The sequence below is a fragment of the Pholcus phalangioides genome, unplaced genomic scaffold, assembly GCF_987345545.1.
Source record: "Pholcus phalangioides strain wild (caught in Gottingen) unplaced genomic scaffold, Ppha-v1.0 ptg000010l_1, whole genome shotgun sequence".
Lineage (NCBI taxonomy): Eukaryota > Metazoa > Arthropoda > Arachnida > Araneae > Pholcidae > Pholcus > Pholcus phalangioides.
The window spans coordinates 27,685,732-27,706,358 of record NW_028301603.1 but is presented as its reverse complement, the minus strand read 5'-3'; the positions used below and the strand labels follow the sequence as shown (position 1 = coordinate 27,706,358).

The following is a 20,627-nucleotide window of genomic DNA, read 5'->3' as shown; positions in this document are numbered from 1 at the left end:
AGAGGTGGTGTTTGTGGAAGGAGCGAGAAAAGAGTGTGTACGCACATGCAGAATATTCTTATGATAATATTGATTCTCATTTGTATATTCATTGGTGACGCGGAATAACTTTTCTTTTCAGTTCGTCCCACGCTAGCCCATAGGAACGCAGTGTATTATCGTAGAGCATGTTTACGGTTGTCTCCATGAGGTCACACCCTAGTTTTTTCGCCCACCACCACATCTGAGTTTAAAACCCTATCGTCAATGTATGAATTGGCCTTTGGGCAGGACAAGCTTGCTAATAAACGTGACTAGTTTTCCCGCCCAATTGGAAATTATTAAATGGCTCAGTTCACGAAAACACTCACTCACGCTCAATCACGAAGTATAGTCTCAATTATGAGTTACTTTATTTCTTTAGACAAGTGTCCTCAACAGTATAATTGTCTTTGTCACATCAGTGATTCTTTGTGCTGATGAAGATCACACATAAAGGATTTTAAAGAACAATTATACAAGCGTTATTGAATCAAAGCCGCTTGAAAGGAAACTCTTAATGCAGCTTTGTTATTGAATGAAGAAGAATGTTCACAGGATATAACGGTTGTGATTTTTTATAACGTAACAGTCGGATGTTCTGTTTCACCCCCCGTTGCCTGATGCAGAGTTTCGCTATTGCCACCGGAGCTCGAACTCCTGTAAGTATTTTTCTGGTTATTAAAATCTTTCGTCGTATTAAAAGAAATTTCTTTTGGATCCAGTAATCGATGAATTAAAAACAACTCATTAGACTCGGAATTGAGAAGAAAAGAAGGAACGGCCATCTTTTTTTAAATCGACACGCACGAGGGGCTCAGTTATGTCTGTCTTCTTTCAACGTTCTAATCAACAGGGACAGCGGACAGACTTAAGTGTTTTGCAGCCCGATGGAAAAACAGCTTCGCTACCCCTTGAAACGGGGCTTCTCAATCCTCCCCCCCCCCCCGTTCATGAACACCCTGGTGCACGGCAGTTTTACATTGGTCCCCGAGAGGGAACATCAAACTACTATTCCATGGTCATAAAAAAACAATCCGCAATACATTTGCACGATAAATAGTGCCCGCTACCCAGCGAAAAAAAATTGCAATTTTGTGTCCAGACCAAAGCTGTATAAAGATCGAGCCGCTTTGGTCCAGGCACTTCAGGTTTGGGAGGGGGGAGGGGGCTATCGAGGCTAGAGAAGCAACTGTATACCCAGGGCCGCAACTAGATATTCTTTCAGCCTGGCAAGCATGTATTATGCTTCCCTCGTGTAGTTTTGAATAGTTTCAATAGAATTTAGCGCTACCACTAGCCTAGAATTTATTGATCTCCCCCGCTAGTCCGAGTTCTATCAGGACCGTCTCAACATCATGGGCCCCCCCCCTAGGCATGGTAGTCCCATACTTAGCTGGAAATAAACAGCCTACTTAAATATTTCCTACTTATTTCCAAAATTAATTGTACTATACAAAATATCATAAGGTGGGTCACTTATGGGCATGAGGCTCCTGGGCATGACCCCTCATAAGAGTGGGACTGACAGATCTACAGCCCGGGTCCTAATATGGTTTTCATCATTTTTTTTGTTTTTCATACAATAAATTTCATATAGAGAAGGGGGTCTGAAAAATTTAGCCGGGGACTTGAGAAAAATCCCATCCTAGGGAACTTGTTGCAAAATGTAGGCGGTGAGGCCTGGGGGGGGGGGGTCCATTCCCCTAAAGAAGGCCCTGATTTTATGGGTGGTTTTGTTGGATTCTCTCTCTCACTGTGTTAGTCACTAATATAAAATCTTTATTTCTTCACACCTTAATTTTTCTTCTCAGCTCTCCAAACCACCTGACATGGCCCCTTTCTACATTTTCTTCCGTGGCCCCTTGTGGTATCACCCCCGGTTGAGAACCACTGGTTTAAACTATAGTCACAATTTTTTGATAAAAGATCGACACGGATTGGTTAAATTCAGGTTTTTAACCAATCTATGTTCATCTCTTATCCAAAAATTGTGATTACAGTTTAAACCATGTCGGTGAATACGGCCCTTAAAGTAAAAAAAAATAATTTCCAGAATTTTTTCGAATCACCCTTTACATCTGTCATCATCAGCCTGTTGCTCGCAAGCACCATGGTGCTCTCAGAAGCACTAAGAGTGTTCGATGCCCGTGTCCGACTTCGTGTTCGCGAGCACTTCGTCAATTAAACACCCCGTGAAAATTGGATCCTAGGATTACCGTTATCCAGATTTTAGGGGCGTACTCATGTCAAAAAGGGTGCTCTTCGTTTGATGATTGATTAGGTAGCGCTTGCGACCCAAGAAAGGTTGAAGACTATTGCTTTACATCATACGTGCTCAACCATGAACCGCGGACCAAATGTGGCCCCTTCAGAATCGTCTGATGTGATCCACAATCTCACACTTAATTTTGGTAAAATGAACAAAGCGGCATTTTTCCAGATCACTCAAGTAACCCGCAGTGCAGTTCTACATCACTTAGGATGGTGACCCGTGTGGCACATTCCCAGATCATTCGAGTGACCCACGGCATATTTACAGATCTGTTCATTGACCTGTAGTACAGTTCCAGAGAAATTAAGTGACCCGTGGCACAGTTACAAGAGATCACTTTTTTTCACTTAAATGTCCAGCGCATATTTCCAGATGATTTAAGTGAAACGTGGCATATTCACAGGTCACCGTGGCACAGTTCCAGAGCACTCAAGTTACCCTCAGAACATTTACATGTCACTCGACATTTACAGATCACTTAAGTGACCTGAGGCAGACCCAGGTTACTCAAGCTGCCAGCGTCACATTTAAAGATCACTCGGGCATCCCTTGGCACATTTACAGATCACTTAAATAACTTGAGGTGGCGTTGTAGATCACTCAATTCAGCAACACGTTTTCAAATCAATGAAATGGCCCACACCATAGTCACCAGAATCTGAAGGGCGAGGCTGTTTGATCTCTTCCCCCTCCCAATAAATTTTACGGGAGGGGTTGCCTCCCCCAATAATTAATGAATATACAATGCAATGCACCACTCCCATTCCTGCATAAGGGCTTGAGTCTCGTATGTAAGGGTAAGGCCGTCTTAAGAGCATCATGGGTCCCCGGGCCAAGTGATTTTTCTGAGGCCCTACAAGGCAAATTCTTGAAAATTTCAACTAGATTTCGTTTTTGTGAGGCTCTTTTTCTCTTGAGGCCATGGTGGGGTGGGCCCATGCCTTAAGACGGCACTGTGTAAGGGGCAACTGGCAACTTTCAGCCCTCCCAATGTTTGCTTCGTGTCTCGGTGTCTCCGGAGCGAGATTGAACACCCTTGCTTTACATATTTCGAAACTGATTCCCAATAATTTGCCGAAGACACACATCAGCAGGGATTCAAACTTAGATCTGCTGACAAAGCTGTTCATGCTCTAACCATCGCTTGCCGGGAACATCCGAAGCTTTTTTATCGGTATTTGGATATACATACCACATACACATAATTATTATTTTTAGATCACAGACTGCAACGAAATTAGTGTTACGCAACGGAAAAACAAAGTCCAAGGTGGAGTTAGTATTTTTGTCTCGTTCACGCAACGCTGTATTGCTGTGCTATCTTCCAATGTTTAATTCATTCTGGCTATTAATTGAAATCTTATCGCTTCTCTTTAGGTAACCGATGCACGTTCGCTGGCCGAGTAAACTTATAGAGCTACCTTTATAACATGTGAGTGTATCGTGGGTTATTATTATTATTTTGAATTGTTGATCCGAAAACAGCAACTTTGAGGGGAGAGTGGCTTTCTCTTTCTTGCTCCTTATCTTAACATCTTCAAAAAAATACTCTAGAAATTCCGAGCTATAGCTTCACCTATCTAAGACTTAAATGGCTTTCGAAAGTAATGGCGAGGCAATAATGACACTACATTAAAAAAAAGTAAAACGGCGATTGCGTTTCGTCGAATAGTAAATATGTCAAGAATCAATTAAAACTGAGTTAAAACTGCTTTGGACTATTGATTTGACCACGAGTTTTGACGTGAAAACTTCATTATGCACAAAACTGCCGGACCAGTGCCAACCAGGGAGAGGTATGGCAGGGCTCTAGTCTGGGGCCTGTAAATTAACCTCTTATATGTATATGTTATGAATTTTATACTCCATAATATCACCTTAATGACTTGCATTTATCTCTGAAAATGGCCACACCCCTACATACGGACTTTCTTTAAATCTAGATTTCTTTCTTTTATGAGTTGCGCAGGAAGTCGAAATATTGGTTAACTTAGACAAGGCCTCTGCACTGCTTGCCATAAACGTCATTCAGACTACCTAGCAAGTTTGCCACATTTTGAAACACAGCATCGTATTTCGTTTCATTTTATTTTGGCGTAGAATCTTCCTGATTGGCTCACAAATACCGCATAGCACGAGCATGGAATTTTTTCTCCTGAATATTCTGTGGGAAAATGGACTACTTACTGACGTCACAGGCAGACTGCGGAGGCCTTCTATTTGGTTGGGCTCGGTTTGAAAAAAATAAAGTTATACACATAGATTATATAGTAAGGCTCGGATTTTTATGGCATGTCATATTTTTTCCAGTTTCGAGCCATTGGTCGCACTTTAAGCATTTTTGGACGATCGGTGATATTTAAAGAATTTTGCAGCAATCGGTCATGTATTTTGGCCATCTTTTTTATCAGCGAAAATTTTAATCTGCAGGCATTTTCTTCAGAGATGTAGTACGCAACGGGGTTTCGACAGCTAGTTGATGCGAAGATAAATCCAGGAAAGAAAATTCAACTGGCCTTGCCGGAAAAGGCCAGTTGAATTTTAACGAAAGAGGAAAATATATTAAAAAGAAAGGAAAGAGGATTCGTTGGCTTTGCTGGCTAAAGTGGTCTAGGGCGCTCACCCGGCAAGAGAAAGTTCGTTTCCCGCTGGTCAGTTGAATTTTCTTTCCTGGACTAATCTTTGCATCAGCCAGCTGTCGAAACCCTCGTAGTGTATCTGTGAGTGACATCATCTTCGGATGCAGTATGCACTTAAAATGAATTTATTGTGTTTTGTTTCGTTAAAAAACTTTTGGACAATTTGTTCTTGGAGGATCCTTCTGCTATGTTTCCGAATGGCACGCCAAGCACTTGCTAAAGATTTTATTCATTCCGACACTCGAAATCTTCGGGTTCAATGCATTTTTATCATGCCTAAGCATAAGGATTTTTGTCAGGAGGGGCAGACTTGGTTTTTGCCACCGCTCTCCATCACTAAAATTCTAAAGCTCACCAAGGTTTTTTTACATTATGATTTGAAGTAAAAAAAAAATCTTATTTTTTCCCCTTAGGAGTGCCACTTCCTCAAGTTTATTAGTTGCCCTCACGCTTTTGAAAAGTCTCTCCATTTAAAAAGTCTCGCAACAGATCATACAACCATGGCTGCAACCTGCAAAAACAGAAATTGTCACTGTCACCCGGAGCAAGCAGGTAGCCTACCTATTTCGGCACCCTTTACTCATAATTTTTAATGGACAAAGAGCAAACTTGGTGTCATTCCTGGTCATGCGTTCGGGCCACCATATACCCCTACTGTTGCAGCCCTTGCCTACAACCAAGTGCGGATGTATGGGAGATTCCCCCCCCCCCAAATCGAAATGTGATAATTCGTGACATTTTCGAATCTTGTATGTGATAATATTGCATTCAATAAATACAATCACGTGTTTCAACGTTTTTGATTAAATAACAAATTATAACAAAGTCAAGAAAACTTCGACTGAAAAACGGGAAAACTGTGTTACATTTTTTTTCAACAAAAAAGTCGGGATTGAGAAAAAAAGAAAAACCGGGACTGTCTCTCCTAAAATGCTGTACCAAATTCGGGCCGTATGGTCACCCAATTTACAACGGTTTGAGAAATCACTTCTCCCAACTGCGAGCTCTAGATCCGCCCCTGCCTACGACTGTACAAATAAATATTCAAGCAACATACACTTCACTCACAATTCGAAACGCAGATGGCAGCACTAACTTCACGCAGAACACTAGATGCATGCAGATGGTTAGGTACATCAGGTACCAGTTAGATATTGAACATACACACACTTTCGGCGCAACTTACTTACCTCTGAAGGGAGGTGAAGGGAGGTAAATTGCCCAATGATGCTTTGTGTAAAAGAAGAATGACCGATGGTACCACTGTATTTTATTTTGTTAAATATGTTGAAAATTCCAGCTCAAAATCCAAGGCCGTAGCGAGGGGAGGGGGGACTTGGGGTCTGGTCCCCCATCCCGGAAATGTGAGAAAATGACCAAAAAATGGGAAAAAGATGGACAAATCTATTGTTCTATCACTTTGGTCCCCCGAAATAAAAGTAGTCTCCCCCCCCCCCCGAACGAAATTTCTGGCTACGGGACTGTCAAAATCGATTTAATGTGCTAAATTGCAATGTTGCAGCAACAAGTTGCAGCAACATTGCAATTTAGCTTGAGAAACAATCAACGAGATTGCAGAAACTGGACGTCTTGCTTATGACAAGCCTCCTTCCACTGTTATTTCATCTACTAATTTTTACAAATTTTCAAAAAAAAAAAAAAACCTTTGCGAAAAGGTTTACTGAAATATTTCTTAGGCCGGGATTACACTATAAAAGAGTTTTAGAACTTCTTTTATAAAATTTTAAAAATGCAACCAGTAAGCGTATCGTTACATTCGAGCGAATGTAACTAATAGGCTTATTGATTGCATGTTTTTCAAGTTTTAAAAAAGAACTTTAATAAAGCTTTCATAGTGTAATTCCGGCCTTAGAAAAAACTAAATATAATAGCAATTTTTTTTTAACATATGAAACTGAATTTTATAAAATTTAGTGCGATTCTAGGACGTACCGAAAAACAGTTGCATAAGGTAGGCGTAGTTTTCATTCGAATCTGGTGAGAGAATTTTAATTAAAACGGTAAATATCGATGTAGTTTATTTTATTATTTATGGTGATGTTTATTTTTTAACTTTACAACAAGATAAGATAAGCAACAACTGAAAACGAAGAAATGAAATAATGCGGAAAATTATAAGGTCATATTTTCATGTTTTTAGGTCATAAATGCTTGCACATTTTCAAGATTGTTCACGTCATAAAAATCCGAGCCCTATCGATTAGCATCTATTGGTCAGTACAATACGGAAATTGGAATTCTGAATACTGAAAAATGCATCATCATAAGTTAATTCTTGATTTTATTAGTGAATATACAAAATTAAATTACCTTGATTGAAATATGAAAAAAGAAAAACGGGACATTTTCATAAAAATAGTCATGACGGCCAAAAACAATGGGTTAATACCGGAATGTCCCTTAAAATACGGGTCGTCAAGTCTCTTTATGCAAGCATTTTTAAAATTTAGAAAGACTTCTTGCCATTTCTTTCTTGGTATTATGAGATATTGGTGATGTTTGGGAAGAGGAAACCAAGACACCACGTTGATGTTTAATTTTATTATAATAGTTGTGATTCATTGGTTCGACGATGTCTCCTCTATAATGAGCTTCGAGCGAAATCGCAAAAAGGAGTAACGGGGAAAAATGAAGCCATGCATATATACTCGTAATACTAAATGGATGGATTTTAGATGATGGGGGGGAAAGACCTTGAACCCAAATTCAAAACAATGCAAAACAAAAACAAAGGCACTCGTTGTCACGAGGAAAAAGTCAGCCGACTTATTTGTCGCTCGTAAATGTACGTGGTGATGTAATTGATCGTGAAGAAGAGTAAAATACGGATACTGCATGTATTTTAATGCGCGGCAATGTTCATTATGGATTCTGCGCAATTGCGTATCCTTGTCGACACGATAAGACACAAATGGCACGATGCTCAAATATTTTTTGTCTTGAAATTACTTTATTTTCCTCAAATAATTTAGATTCGCAATTCCTTTCTGAAAAACAGCGTTTACACATTTCGGGTGCAATCTCTGGCAACAGCAGGATTGTGCCGCGGCAGATATTAACGTTTGCATTACAATAGACAGATTTTTTTCAATGACATAATTTCGATGCCATTAGCTTCAAAAAAAAAAAGGAGGAAATTACGTTCATAATGTCACATACTGTTGTTGACACTATAAAACAGCAGCTGAATGTAGGTAATAATGTGCAGCACAGTGGTGATCGACTGAGATATGTTGGTGTTTTCCAAACCTTTTTCTTTAATATGCCATATTACAGTAATAATATTACTGTAAGCAGTGATAAATAGCAATAATGGTCACTGGTGGGGGGGGGGGGCATTGAAGTATTACGTTAGCAAATATTCAGCCATTTTTGCCCCCCCCCCCCGTCAGCAAAATTTCGTCAGCACTGTCCCCTACCTCCTAACAAATATTGATGGGGATCAGGAACACACGCGAGAGGGGAGCATGGGGGGGGGGAAGCTCGTGTGTGTGTCTCCCTCCCCCCCCCCAGACGAAAAAAAAAAATTTAATGTAAAAATTTTTTCTTAAAAAAATTAAAATTTCGAAAGAAAATACCTTTATATGTGTAATTATACTCGATTTCTGTTAATTTCAATACTGTTTGAAAGGGAAGAACTCAAAATTTATCTTTAAGGAATTCATTGCAACCCACCCTTTAAGACATATATGGTAAAATCTTGAAGACGTGGAATGTGGCCCTGAAGGTTATGTGATGTGGCTTGCCCCCCCCCCCCCCCCGCAAACCCAATTTCGTAAAAATGAAATAAGCGGCACATTTACAGGTCACTTAAATGACCCGTGGCACAATTGCAGAGCATTTAAGTGGCCGGTGGCACATATTCAGATCACTGAAGTAGGCCCGTGGCACATTCAAAGATCACTTAAGTAACCCGCGACACAGTTCCAGAACACTTGAACGATCCGTGGCACATTTAGAGATCCCTTGTGTGACATATGGCAAAATTTTAGAGCACTTAAGCGGCCCCGGTGAGTAATACTACATCACTCAAGTTACCCGCGGAACATTCGCAGATTAAGGAAACAGTTATTTTCCGGATATTACGCTGAGGTGAGCTCGGAAAGAAAAGTCATCACGTCTTCACCGGGACTCTAACCCAGGCCCTCTTGCATACCGGGCAAGCATGCTACCATCTACACCACTGGAGACACATGAATCTGCCTTCCTAATTTCACGCACTGTGTCGTGAGGCGCGGTATGCAAGAGGGCCTGGGTTCGAGTCCCGGCGGAGACGTGATGACTTTTCTTTCCGAGCTCACCTCAGCGTAATATCCGGAAAATAACTGTTTCCTTGATATCTCTGGCTGATAAAAAAGCCATCTATATTCCCAGATTACTTAAGTGATTCCCGGCGTAATTACGGGTCACTTGAGTGATGCGTTTCACAGTTTCAGAACACTTAAGCGGTCCGGAAACATTTTCAGAGTACTTGAAGGATCCGTGAAACATTTAGAGATCACTAAAGTGGCTTTGTAGGGAACTTATCAATAGGGAGAATGTTAGTTCAGGTGCCCAATAACTATCGAAGGGTATTTTTCCGTTTTTGGCACACCGAATAAGATGTCCTTAAGAGTATTTCATATCTTCATAAAGGGTGGTTAATGACGTAAACATCATTCGAACCCCCTTCCCCCCTCGTCATCAAAAGTCAGCAAATCGGAACCCCCCCCCCTCCCATCGATGCTTACGTAATACTTCAATGACCCCTAGGGTATGACCTTCTTCTCATGGCAACTTCCACCACTGTGGTTGTCGAGTGGTCATAGTGACAACTCGCATCGCGAGGACCCGGGTTCAAACCCCACCGCTACCACGAAGTTGGCTTTATGTTTGTTCCCAACTTCCAGGCGCGAACGCGAGCCGATCCCCCCATTTAAAAGTCTTGCCACACAGAGCAACAGGCCTAAAATGACTCAATCATTACACTTCACACATTGTTCGAAAAATAGATGGCAAATGGAAGCTTAGTAACAAGTATTACACAGAAACAAGCTTCACGTTAGATTCAGAACACATACACGCACATTCCAACTCATTCATTAGAATTTGCGTACAGGAATATGGACGAGGTGCATGTGTGGTTTAGTAGTATTGGCAACTTCCGTAATACTTTACAGGTGTTTAAAAGAACATCATTCGCACACATGTTCGTTAGGGAAAATATATTATCTATATCCTCCCTCGGATTCGAATCCGGGACCGTGACAGCGACAGCAACCTTCGCGGTGGTAGACGAGCATCTTACCACCACCACCACGCCACTCGGTACTGCAGTATTACATGGTACACATTCCTTTGTAGATTTCTAACGAATCGGTACGTAGGTTTCGAGAGCAGGCTGATGTGACGATAGGTCCAGGAAAGACAGTTTAAATTCCTTTGCGGGGAATCGAACCCACGTCCTCTCACTTACTAATAAGAGAGCATTCGTTGCCTTTGTATCGTGCTCATCCAGTAACTGAGAGGACGTGAGTTCGATTCTCCACAAAGGCAGCTGAATTTTCTTTTCTGAACTTACTTTTGCATCAGCCAGCTGTCGAAACCTTCGTATTAATAGCGGAGTGACCTTATCTTCGGATAAATCACTCGGTGTCGGAACTTGTGTGTGTATATGCGTGGCTAGCGCTGCGTACACAACCTCCGGCCCGTGGGCCAGATGCGGCCTGTTATGGAGGGTTCTATCTCATCCGCGAATAGTACTTCAGTAGTAAATTATCATCCCGTTAGAAAGTCTAGAAACTGGTCTACACAACGGTACAAATATTCAATCATTACACTTTTCTCACGATTTGAAATATAGATGACGGCACAAAAAATTCACACACAACACTAGATATGTACTCAGACTGTTGGGTACCTACACCCACAACTCAATCGGTAGTAAATTGCTCATGGCGATAGTTCCCCTAGTCGAGCACCAGTGACACCAGACCAGGTTCAAAAAAGGTGTTATTCTCTTAATGTCCGTCGTGGGTTTTCTTGTTAAGGATACAGATCCAGAACTGTGAACCAAAAGTCCGCTTCACCCCAGGCCCAGATCGGTGGAAGGACGATCGCTCCTCCCGAGAACCTAATAATATGAGAAAATTTGTGTCCCGTAAAATACGGGACGATTCAACGAATCTACACAATTATCGCCTCTCTTGACACATCGCCGCGGATACTTGTACGTGCCTGCCTTCGCTATTTTCGCAACTGAAGATGCCTGCATCCTTTCCATTCGTAGCTGAAGATGTCTGCCTCCACTTCATTCACGGCTGAAGATGCATGGCTCCTCTCAATTTGCAGCTGAAGATGGCTGACTCCTCTCAATTTGCAGTTGAAGATGCCTGCATCCTTTTCATTTGTAGCTGATGATGCTTGCCTCCACTTCATTCGCGGCTGAAGATGCCTGCATCCGCTTCATTCGCAGCTGAAGATGCCTGCATCCGCTTCATTCGCAGCTGAAGATGCCTGCATCCGCTTCATTCGCAGCTGAGGATGTCCGCCTTCTCTCAGGCACGTATCCAGAGTAGGGGAGTTACCCTTCCAAGAGTAGAATAATATGGGAAAATTTACCTGTCCCGTTAAAACGAGACGATCCAACGAACATGATGAAATTGTTCCTTCCGACTGATTGTTCCGGATCCGCGCCAGCTTCGCCCTAAGAGATTCGAAGGGAATCATTCCACTATTTTTTTCGGGACGGTTTTGACCGCCGGTTTTCTTTTTCCTCACATCTGCTATTTTTTTCTTTTTCAATTTTTCTCGTTTAAGATTTTATCATTAAATGTTAGAAAAGAGCTAAAAGCGAATGGTGATAGTAGTAGTAGTACATGCAGCAGTAGTAGAATGATGATAATGCATGTGTAATATCTGTTTCCTTCCGAAACTTTCCTTCAAAGGCTGATTTCTTATCCGTGCAATTTATGGCAGGTTCGGTCTTAAAGAGCTTACTACAATTTTATCTGATCGGCTCATTTGAATGCGTCGGTTGGTTGTTACATATGAGATGTATAGTGACAACATCAGTAGTCGGCTATAGCTAGTATTGATAGTGGTGACATTACCTGACCCACTCCTGAGGGCATGCTGGATTATCAGGTGGATCAGAATAAAGAGAGAGAAATGCGTCTTTCTCTCTAACAGGTCCAATCTCAATCCTAAAAATCAATCTCAGACTCCATTAGCGGCCGTTGTTGATCTTAGTATCCAATCAGTGGCAATAAACATCATTACAGCTCATTACTTTACAAGGAGGAATATCAATTGTAAGACTAAGATTACTTCACGTTTTATGATGTAACATTCTCAGGATAAATACCCACAATTTAAGTTCAGATATAACCTCGTTGATCTACCCCCCTTCAGTACGACATTTTGCTTTTTTCAGTCGGTTTTATCAGGTTTCCCTGATCATACAGGCAACACCTACTAGAGCAGTGTTTCTCAACCGCCGGGCCACGGCCCGGTACAGGGCCCTGACTTCATTCACACCGGGTCACGATTGATTAGCGTTTAATTTTCCCTTATTCATTTTCCGTTTGTCATATATTTAACCGGGGCTTCGACTCACAAAAATGAATGAAACCGGGCCACGGGCTCGAAAAGGTTGAGAACCACTGTTCTAGAGCAACACCTTCTGCTTTAGAAGGTATTGGTACAGGGCTGCTGGTGCGTGTGCGTGCACATGTGGTTATCCTGATGACTGAAATAGTTGAAAAAAATCTGTTGTTTTCCCCAACAATCGAGTAACAACAAATGGGAGCGGGTAGCACCTTCAAAGATCACAACGATCTTTAGAATCGCAAAGATTACAAAAAAAAAAAAACTTGTTCATTACTATTCAGTTTGATGATAGAATAGTGGTAACTATAGAAGACTTGTAACTAAGTATTCAATTCGAAGTGCAAATAATTTCGTTTCTCAGGCAAAATGCCATATATGCCTTTTTTGGCCATTTTCAATTTTTCTCTGTAAAAATGCTCTTTTTTCTAGTTTTTCCTGTCCTTACTGCCTATTTTAACATTGTTTAAGTGTATTTCTGAATTTCAAACGCCATTTTCTGTGGAACTTTCAGCATTCAAAAGAATATATATTCAAAAGATCATACATGAAAAAAAAAGAATATCATATTTTCAGCATTTAAAAAAGAATTGCTCTTTTTAAAATGTCCAAGAGTTGGTATCAGAAGCTTCCACTCCCTTCGAGCCCAATCTATACGCGAAGTGCCTGAGAGATAGAAAACTTGCTGCTGCCATTCGTTAACTTTGCTTTGGCCGGATGTAGTTGAATATGAATGTTTTTGTTTCAGACGAACGCAGCCCATTTTTGAGAAAAGACAATTAAAATTAGAAATGTGTTTCTCCCATAACATGTCTTGCTCAGGCATTGGACTTCCTTTCTTTCAAACCGAGCACAACTTCAGTCTATCGCGATGGGCAATTCACTACCGACTAAGTTGCACCAGAAGTGTGTGTGCGTGTGTGTGTGGGTACCTAAGAGTTTGAGTGCGTATCTAATATTGTGTGTGAATTTTTTGTGCTGCCATCTATTTTTCGAACTTATGAGAGAAGTAATGATTGGAAATTTGTACCGCTGTAAAATTTGTACCGATGTAGACCTGTTGCTCTCTCTGGTGAGCTTTTTTATAACGGAGAGACGCTCGTATTCGCACCAGGATTGTCAGAACCACAGAAAACCAACTTCAGCGGACCAACAACTGTTCCACTAGTGGCAACGCGAGTCGTGTTATTCCATCCTATACCCTATACATAGGATTTTTACATGGGGTTACGCTCATTGGCCGAGATCACTATCACGTCATTAAAAGAAGAGGCGGGGCTAAAGAACCAAGGGGCTTAAAATGTTCTAGTATGTAACGGTTGATAATTTTGAAGATTGATAATTTTTTCCACTTTTACCGGTGGTTATGCATAATACCCAAGCATCGTTGGTAAATCTGATAAATAATAAAAAAATTATCATTTTTACCGATAAAAACTTTTATGATGCATAATACCCAAGCGTACCTGGTTAATTTGATAAATACTCGAAATTTGTCAATCGTGATAAATACAAATACAAATACAAATACAAATACAAATACAAATACAACGCCACAACAGGCAAAATGCCCAACGAGGTGGCTGATAAAAAGATGCCCATAAAAATATGGATGTCATATGTTTCAAAAATACAGCAACCCAATTAAAAATGCAATTAACACGATTTATCAGTAATACGATTATCGAGTAATACGATTTATCATGTTTACCAGCCATTGGCGTACGCAAAGGGGGGAGGGGGGTTTGAGGTTTTATATCCCCCCCCCCAAGCCAAGATTATAGTGTTATTTGCAGGAAAAAACGTTAAACACCCCCCTTGAGAAGAAAAAAAAAATTGAAACATCCCCCTCCCCCGAGAGAAAATTCTGCGTACGCCTATGTTACCAACGACGCTTGGGTGTTATGCACATCACCGATAAAATGAATAAAAATTTAAACGATAAAATGAAATAAATTTTGTTTTTAGCATTTTTCAAATTCACCTCAGTCGGAACCCATATTTTAATAACTTGCGAACTTGTACGCTATTATTGTATCAGCAGGTTTTAGTTGAACGCCAACCTAGATGGCGCTATAGTCATAAACGAAAACCACAGCTTGCCTCGGTTTTTAGTGACGTAATTACGATCTCAGCCAATGAGCGTAACCTCATGTTAAAATCCTATGTATAGGATGGAATAACGCATTGGACTGCAAGCTGACCGATGACTATCCCAAGAGGTCATCAGTTGTTGCCATGGCTCACACATTGTGGGGTAGAAGCTGACGGGGCTCTGGTCCTGGGGTCCCCGTGTTGTTTATTTATTTTTATTTATTTAATTTTTTTACATCGCAAATGCACTGCAAACAACCATGGCCGTTTATTTTAGATACATATACAGTATTGACTGAATTGACCAGAGGTGCGCGGCCACACCGGGTTCAGCGCTTGAACGAGTCCCCACATATGTGGTAATATAAATGTGTGGGGAAAAAAAAGAAAATCACACAAAATATAAAACACAAGGTAGCTCTATTTAAACAATAAAAATATGAATATTTCGTATAATGCAACAAATAAACAAGAGTTATTTGAAGGACCCCCACAGATTATTTTCTTTACGGGCTTTGCTTTCGATAGCAGTGACCATAGACTAAAGATATATAGACCATAGAGAGAGATATTATTCTTACTCTGTGGCAGTGACGCTGAAATCGACCTAATACCGAGGGAACCACAAACACTTTATTCTTAGCATGGAATCTATTCATACTAATTGCATCATTGTCTAAGTTAAACTAACTGAAACAGTAGAGTGAGTGCAACCAATTTTTAATCTGTTTTCGGACACTTAGATATCTTAGATTTTAGTTATTTTTCCTTTCTCCCATTAATTATAAATGCCTTTTTAGTGCCTTTTTTGCTTGCCTATTTTGACTATGTACAGCATAGTCTCCCAAACTTTTTGTTCCATCGCCCCCTTCATCAGCAATTTGTTTCTTCTCATCGTCCCCCAACTCAAGTGAACCCATAGGATCCTATGTTAAGTCCGTAGCCTCCTTCTATCGCCCCCCCCCCATGGACCATTCCATCGCCCACTTTGGGAAACACTAATGTACAGCATATAAACTTTTGAGCTCTACTTGGACTGCAGAAAAGAAAATAGACGGAATAGATTCTGGATCTTTGTCGTCAATTTGGCGAAATTGACAGGGAAATGCGTTAATTGCTATTTACAGGCGAAAAATGACATAATAAATGGTAAAAATAATGACTATTTACATAATTTTCGTAACAGTATTATGCTGCCATGTTTGGCTAGCAATTGCAGCTGTAATTGGCTGTTTTATGGATAATTGGCAACTTCTGTGGTGATGGTCACCCTGTGGACAATAATTTTTATTATTGGTTTCTACGTAAGTGTTGAACACGTAGGTGGGGAGAGGGGCGATAGGAACAACCCCTCCCCGTTCAGTAAAAGCATTGTATTATACAGTCGAATCCCGTTTTAACGAATACCGTTATAGAGAAAAAAATTTCGTTTTAAAAACACTTTTGTAATTCCTCCAGATAAGTATATACAGAAACACAATGAGAAGACCTGGAATTCCTTTATAACGAAATTTCGCTATAACGAAGTGATTTCTCCCGTTTCTTGGAATTCGTTATTATAGGATTCGATTGTATTTCCGGATCGGTCTGACAGAAGAAGAAGAGAAGGGCGGTATGACTACTGCAGAGAAAAGCAAAGTGGTGAATAACAAAGAGAAAGTGAGTTTCATCGTAATGGTATGAGGCTTTTGGATCACGTGATATTTCCCTCTTTCTTTGAGAGACATACAAACCGTATCCAAGGTAACCAACATGGCGACTTCACGCGCGACTCATGGAAGAAACAAATATAGATTGAAGGAACGTAGAAGTGAATTTTTTTAAATTTTTGATGGGCACTAGATATTTCTAAATGCTCAATTGAAGCTGTGGAATTTCCTCAATGTATTTTAAGGGCCCATAACTGATTTTAAAACATCCTGTCTATACAAACTGATGCAGTTGGATATTAAAAAACATTAATTTTCATTTTCGTGCTTCACAAGATGTAAATAAAAAGTTTAAATCAAAGTTATTGCATGGATATCCAACTCAAAAGTAGGTCCGGCTAATTATTTTATATTTAATTTCCTGGGCTTCGTATCTCTAAGAACTCAATATTTCGAAAATCGGGGATTCAATTCAATTTTTAAAATTATTGATGTGGCGGAAAACCCCACGAAATATCCGCATATATATCTACAGTAAAATCAGCAATTTTAACATTGATTTCTATCGGGATCATCGTATGCCTGTCCCTCAAAGTGATGATGATGATGATTATGACGTCTATTCAAAAAGCCTCATTAAATAATGATTATTTTTAAAAGGGGGGGGGGAGGGGGCGAGATGCGTTTTCTGTTCGGTTTCATCAGCTGCTTTCGTTCATTTGGAATTGTTTGCGGAAACGCAATAAGAAACGCTTGGGAAAAAACGTTTGCATTTAATCCTTTTCCTTCAAGGTCCTGCGTGACAAGAGAATATCAAAATTGTGTAATAACAGGCCGTCCGTTGATTCTTTGGTGAGTGTAGCGGTGGAGAATTATCCACATTCGGAATTACCTGTACTGCATAACGTACTACTGTACTATCATGATGTATACTTGGGGTAAATGTGATAAAAATATCGGTTATTATGCGTATAATAATTGCCAATCATCTCGGCAAAGTATGATAAATTTATCCCTTTTACCAGTGATTATGCGTAAGTGTCGTTGATAAATTTCATAATTACTAAAAAAAACTGTCACCTTTTTAAAGGTGATTAACCGTGGTTCCCTAGCAATGCGTTTACGTGCATATGCCTTTACATTGGTTTGCCACTTTTTTAATGCTGCAACGCATTATGTATAATCAGTGCCGTCTTAAAGCATGGGTCCACCCGGGCACGGCCCGGCGGCCTCAGGAGAAGAGGGGAATCACAAACATTAGAATTAGTTGAAATTTTGGAGAATTTGCCTGCTAAGGCCTCAGAAAAATCACTTGGCCCGGGGGCCCATGATGCTCTTTAGACGGCCCTGTGAATAATACAGGGTGGGCAAAAAGTTCGTAGAAACTTTACAAATTCATAAAAACCGGAAAAATAACCGAAATAAAAAACGGTTTGTAGGATTAGCATCGCTAGGTCACTGGAATTTTTTTAAGACGGGGGAAAAAATAACTAAAAAACGGCTGATAGGTGGCGCTGACGTACACAAGTCAAAGAAAAGATGCGCAAATAACGAACTGAATGATATCAAATCGTTTATTACAGATCCAGCAACGGCAGAGTGCAGCAGGTCCACATAAACGGTTTACAACGTGCGGATTAGGAGCGCAAGTTCTTATAACCGTCTCTCATTTGCATATTTCCAACGAAGTCTCTCGCACCAGCGCCACCTCTCGGCAGTTTTCTTTTTAGTTATTTTTTTCTTGTCTTAAAAAAAATTCCCGTCACCTAGCAATGCTAACCATGCAAGCCGTTCTTTATTTTGGTTATTTTTCCGGTTTTTATGAATCTTTAAAGTTTCTACGGACTTTTTGCCCACCCTGTAGTTAGTTTATGCCTTTATACTGGTTTGTCACTTTTTCAATCCTCTCAGTAATTGAAGAAAACCCGGGCAGCGCCGGGTATTATAGCTAGTAACTACCATAAAACTAAACCTTTGCGAGTTGGTTAAGTTCACTATCCCCTCCTTAGGCTAGAAAAAAAAACCATTTACACACATGTTCCCAAAGGAAATTTTAATGGTTTTAGGGTATATTGGGGCTGCTGATTTCAGAACTGGTGTTGGTTTTGCCGAATCGGCTCCAGTGTTTGTTTTTTGAGATAATATGCGTAATATCAATATACCAATATAGTCTACAGCCACTTATTATTGGGTGGAAATTTTTCTTTTAACTTTTTATTCAATTTCTTATTTTATTCCAGACATCAGTGATCTTTATGTATTGATATCAAGTTTGTGTTGTTACTTTATACTTTCACTACTTCTTATTGCTTAGCATGCTGTATTTGAATAAGAAACTTTGTTGCATTTTAATTCTTTCAGAAATATCTAGCTGCAGTGGAGCTTCGAACGGTGATTCCGGGATGAATAACGAGACATGGGATGCATTTTTATGATACCATTATCTTTCTCCAGTACCCTATCAAATGGCTCATCGAAGACACATCTTCTTTTTGGTCATGTTCCTGATAAACCGTCGACGTTACCTAGCACTGATTTTCATTGTTTTCTTCCTGTGTCTTATATGGGTGCCTCATCATCATAGGAGACGAGTCGGTGGCGCAACATCGTCATCACTAAGTACGATGACCGGATACGATAACGATGATCGCAATCAAGTTTTGACACCACAACAAGCAAACATGAGCCTAACCAACTACATCAGGAGCGGCAAGGTGCCTTCGTGCGACCGTAACACGTTTCTGATATGCGTCGTGCACTCGGCACCCCGACACTTCCTGTTCAGAAAAACGATTCGGCAGACGTGGGGATCCGTCCCCGTCGTGAATGGACGTACGATTAGGATCGTGTTTCTTGTGGGCAGGTCGACGGACAAACGCACCTGGGCAAAAGTTTCCCATGAAATCAACACAAACGGAGACATGGTAGAGGGTATTTTTCAGGACTCATACAGAAACCTCGCTTACAAGCATCTGGTGGGATACCGGTGGGTCCTAGACGAATGTAACTCGACAAATTTCGTACTGAAAGCCGACGACGATGTCTTCGTGGACATGTTTCGTGTAATTTCGTTTCTTGTCAATACGTTTCGACATCGGACTCCCGTTGGCTTTCTCGGATGCCTCATTGTTCCAGAAGGGAGCGAAGCCAAGCGTTCGGGCAAATGGGCGGTTACAAACGAGGAATATCCATTACCTGCGTACCAAGAATATTGCAGTGGTATGGCTTATTTCACGACCCCCGACTCGATCGCCCGCGTGTTGATGGCCCTGAAGCTGCCATCCTCTAATTTCCTGTGGGTTGATGACGTCTTCGTGACGGGTCATTTAGCATCGGCTGCAGGACTCAAGAGAAACGATCTGAGTGTATGGTACGCCAGGCACGAATTCGTCTTAATCAAATGGCTGTCGAGCAATTCTTCTTCGCCCTGTCCCTGGATGATCGGTGAGTTGTCGGCTAGGAATTGGCCTGACAACGTCCTTCTGCTTTGGAACAAGACGCTCAAATCATGGCAAATACAAATTTCTCCACCCGGCTCATGAACTGGCCAACATTTCTTGCAGCGGAAATATATATATATACAGTATACATATACAGGGTAAACGTGACAAGTTTTGCCAAACGAAAGGGGGGTGACGAGCCCAAGTGACACCAATGTTATTGAAATACCTGGATTTAATGGTGAGCTATAACCACTGAAAGATTGGCGAAGTTCAAAATTGAATCGTCGCCAAAACTTTTCATCGCCAATTACGCAAACACCCTAATACCTACAATTGGACAAATTTACCAAAAACTTCTCTATTGTACTAGCTTTCGAAAGAGGCTACGATAAACCATGTCGCTGATCTATTTTACAGGAGAAATTCATACTTTTATTTGCAATACATCACTGAAATCTGCGTTCATCGAAGTAGGTTTTGGCGACAATTCGATTTTTCACTTCACCAATCTTTCAGCTCTTCAAGCGCGCCATTAAATACAGATATCCAGTAGATAGAGAGACGGTGAATTGACGTTACTAACGATGGCCTGACACAGGGGCGTAGCCAGAAATTTCGTTCGGGGGACTACTTTCATTTCGGGGGGGGGGGGGGGACCAAAGTGATAGAACAATAGATTTGGCCATCTTTTTCCCATTTTTCGGTAATTTTCTCACATTTCGGGGGGGGGGCAGATCCTCAAGTCCCCCCCCCCTTCCGTCGCTACGCACTTGGCCTGTCGTTAGAAACGTAAGTACTAACGTCACTTCATAGGATTTTTTTTGCAAAATCAAATTGTCACCGAAATCTGTAACCATGGTCCCCTCACATCCTGGAGCAGGATCACTAGACTGAGATCTTT

General features: G+C 40.8%; 1 protein-coding gene across 3 annotated transcripts; it reads left to right on the top strand.

Moving 5' to 3' along the window:
- The first annotated feature begins 272 nt into the window (after positions 1-272).
- Positions 273-20,373, top strand: LOC149081191 (beta-1,3-galactosyltransferase 5-like). 3 transcript variants are annotated; one of them, XM_089237990.1, is made up of 3 exons: positions 273-680; positions 3,671-3,725; positions 18,645-20,373. In XM_089237990.1, the coding sequence occupies exon 3, from the start codon at positions 18,749-18,751 to the stop codon at positions 19,823-19,825; it is 1,077 nt and encodes a 358-aa protein (XP_089094116.1). In that variant the 5' UTR covers positions 273-680; positions 3,671-3,725; positions 18,645-18,748; the 3' UTR covers positions 19,826-20,373. The 3 variants fall into 3 exon arrangements, with proteins under 3 accessions (XP_089094116.1, XP_089094117.1, XP_089094118.1); XM_089237991.1 differs by lacking the exon at positions 3,671-3,725; XM_089237992.1 differs by lacking the exons at positions 273-680; positions 3,671-3,725 and adding an exon at positions 17,079-17,135.
- The last annotated feature ends 254 nt before the right edge of the window (positions 20,374-20,627 follow it).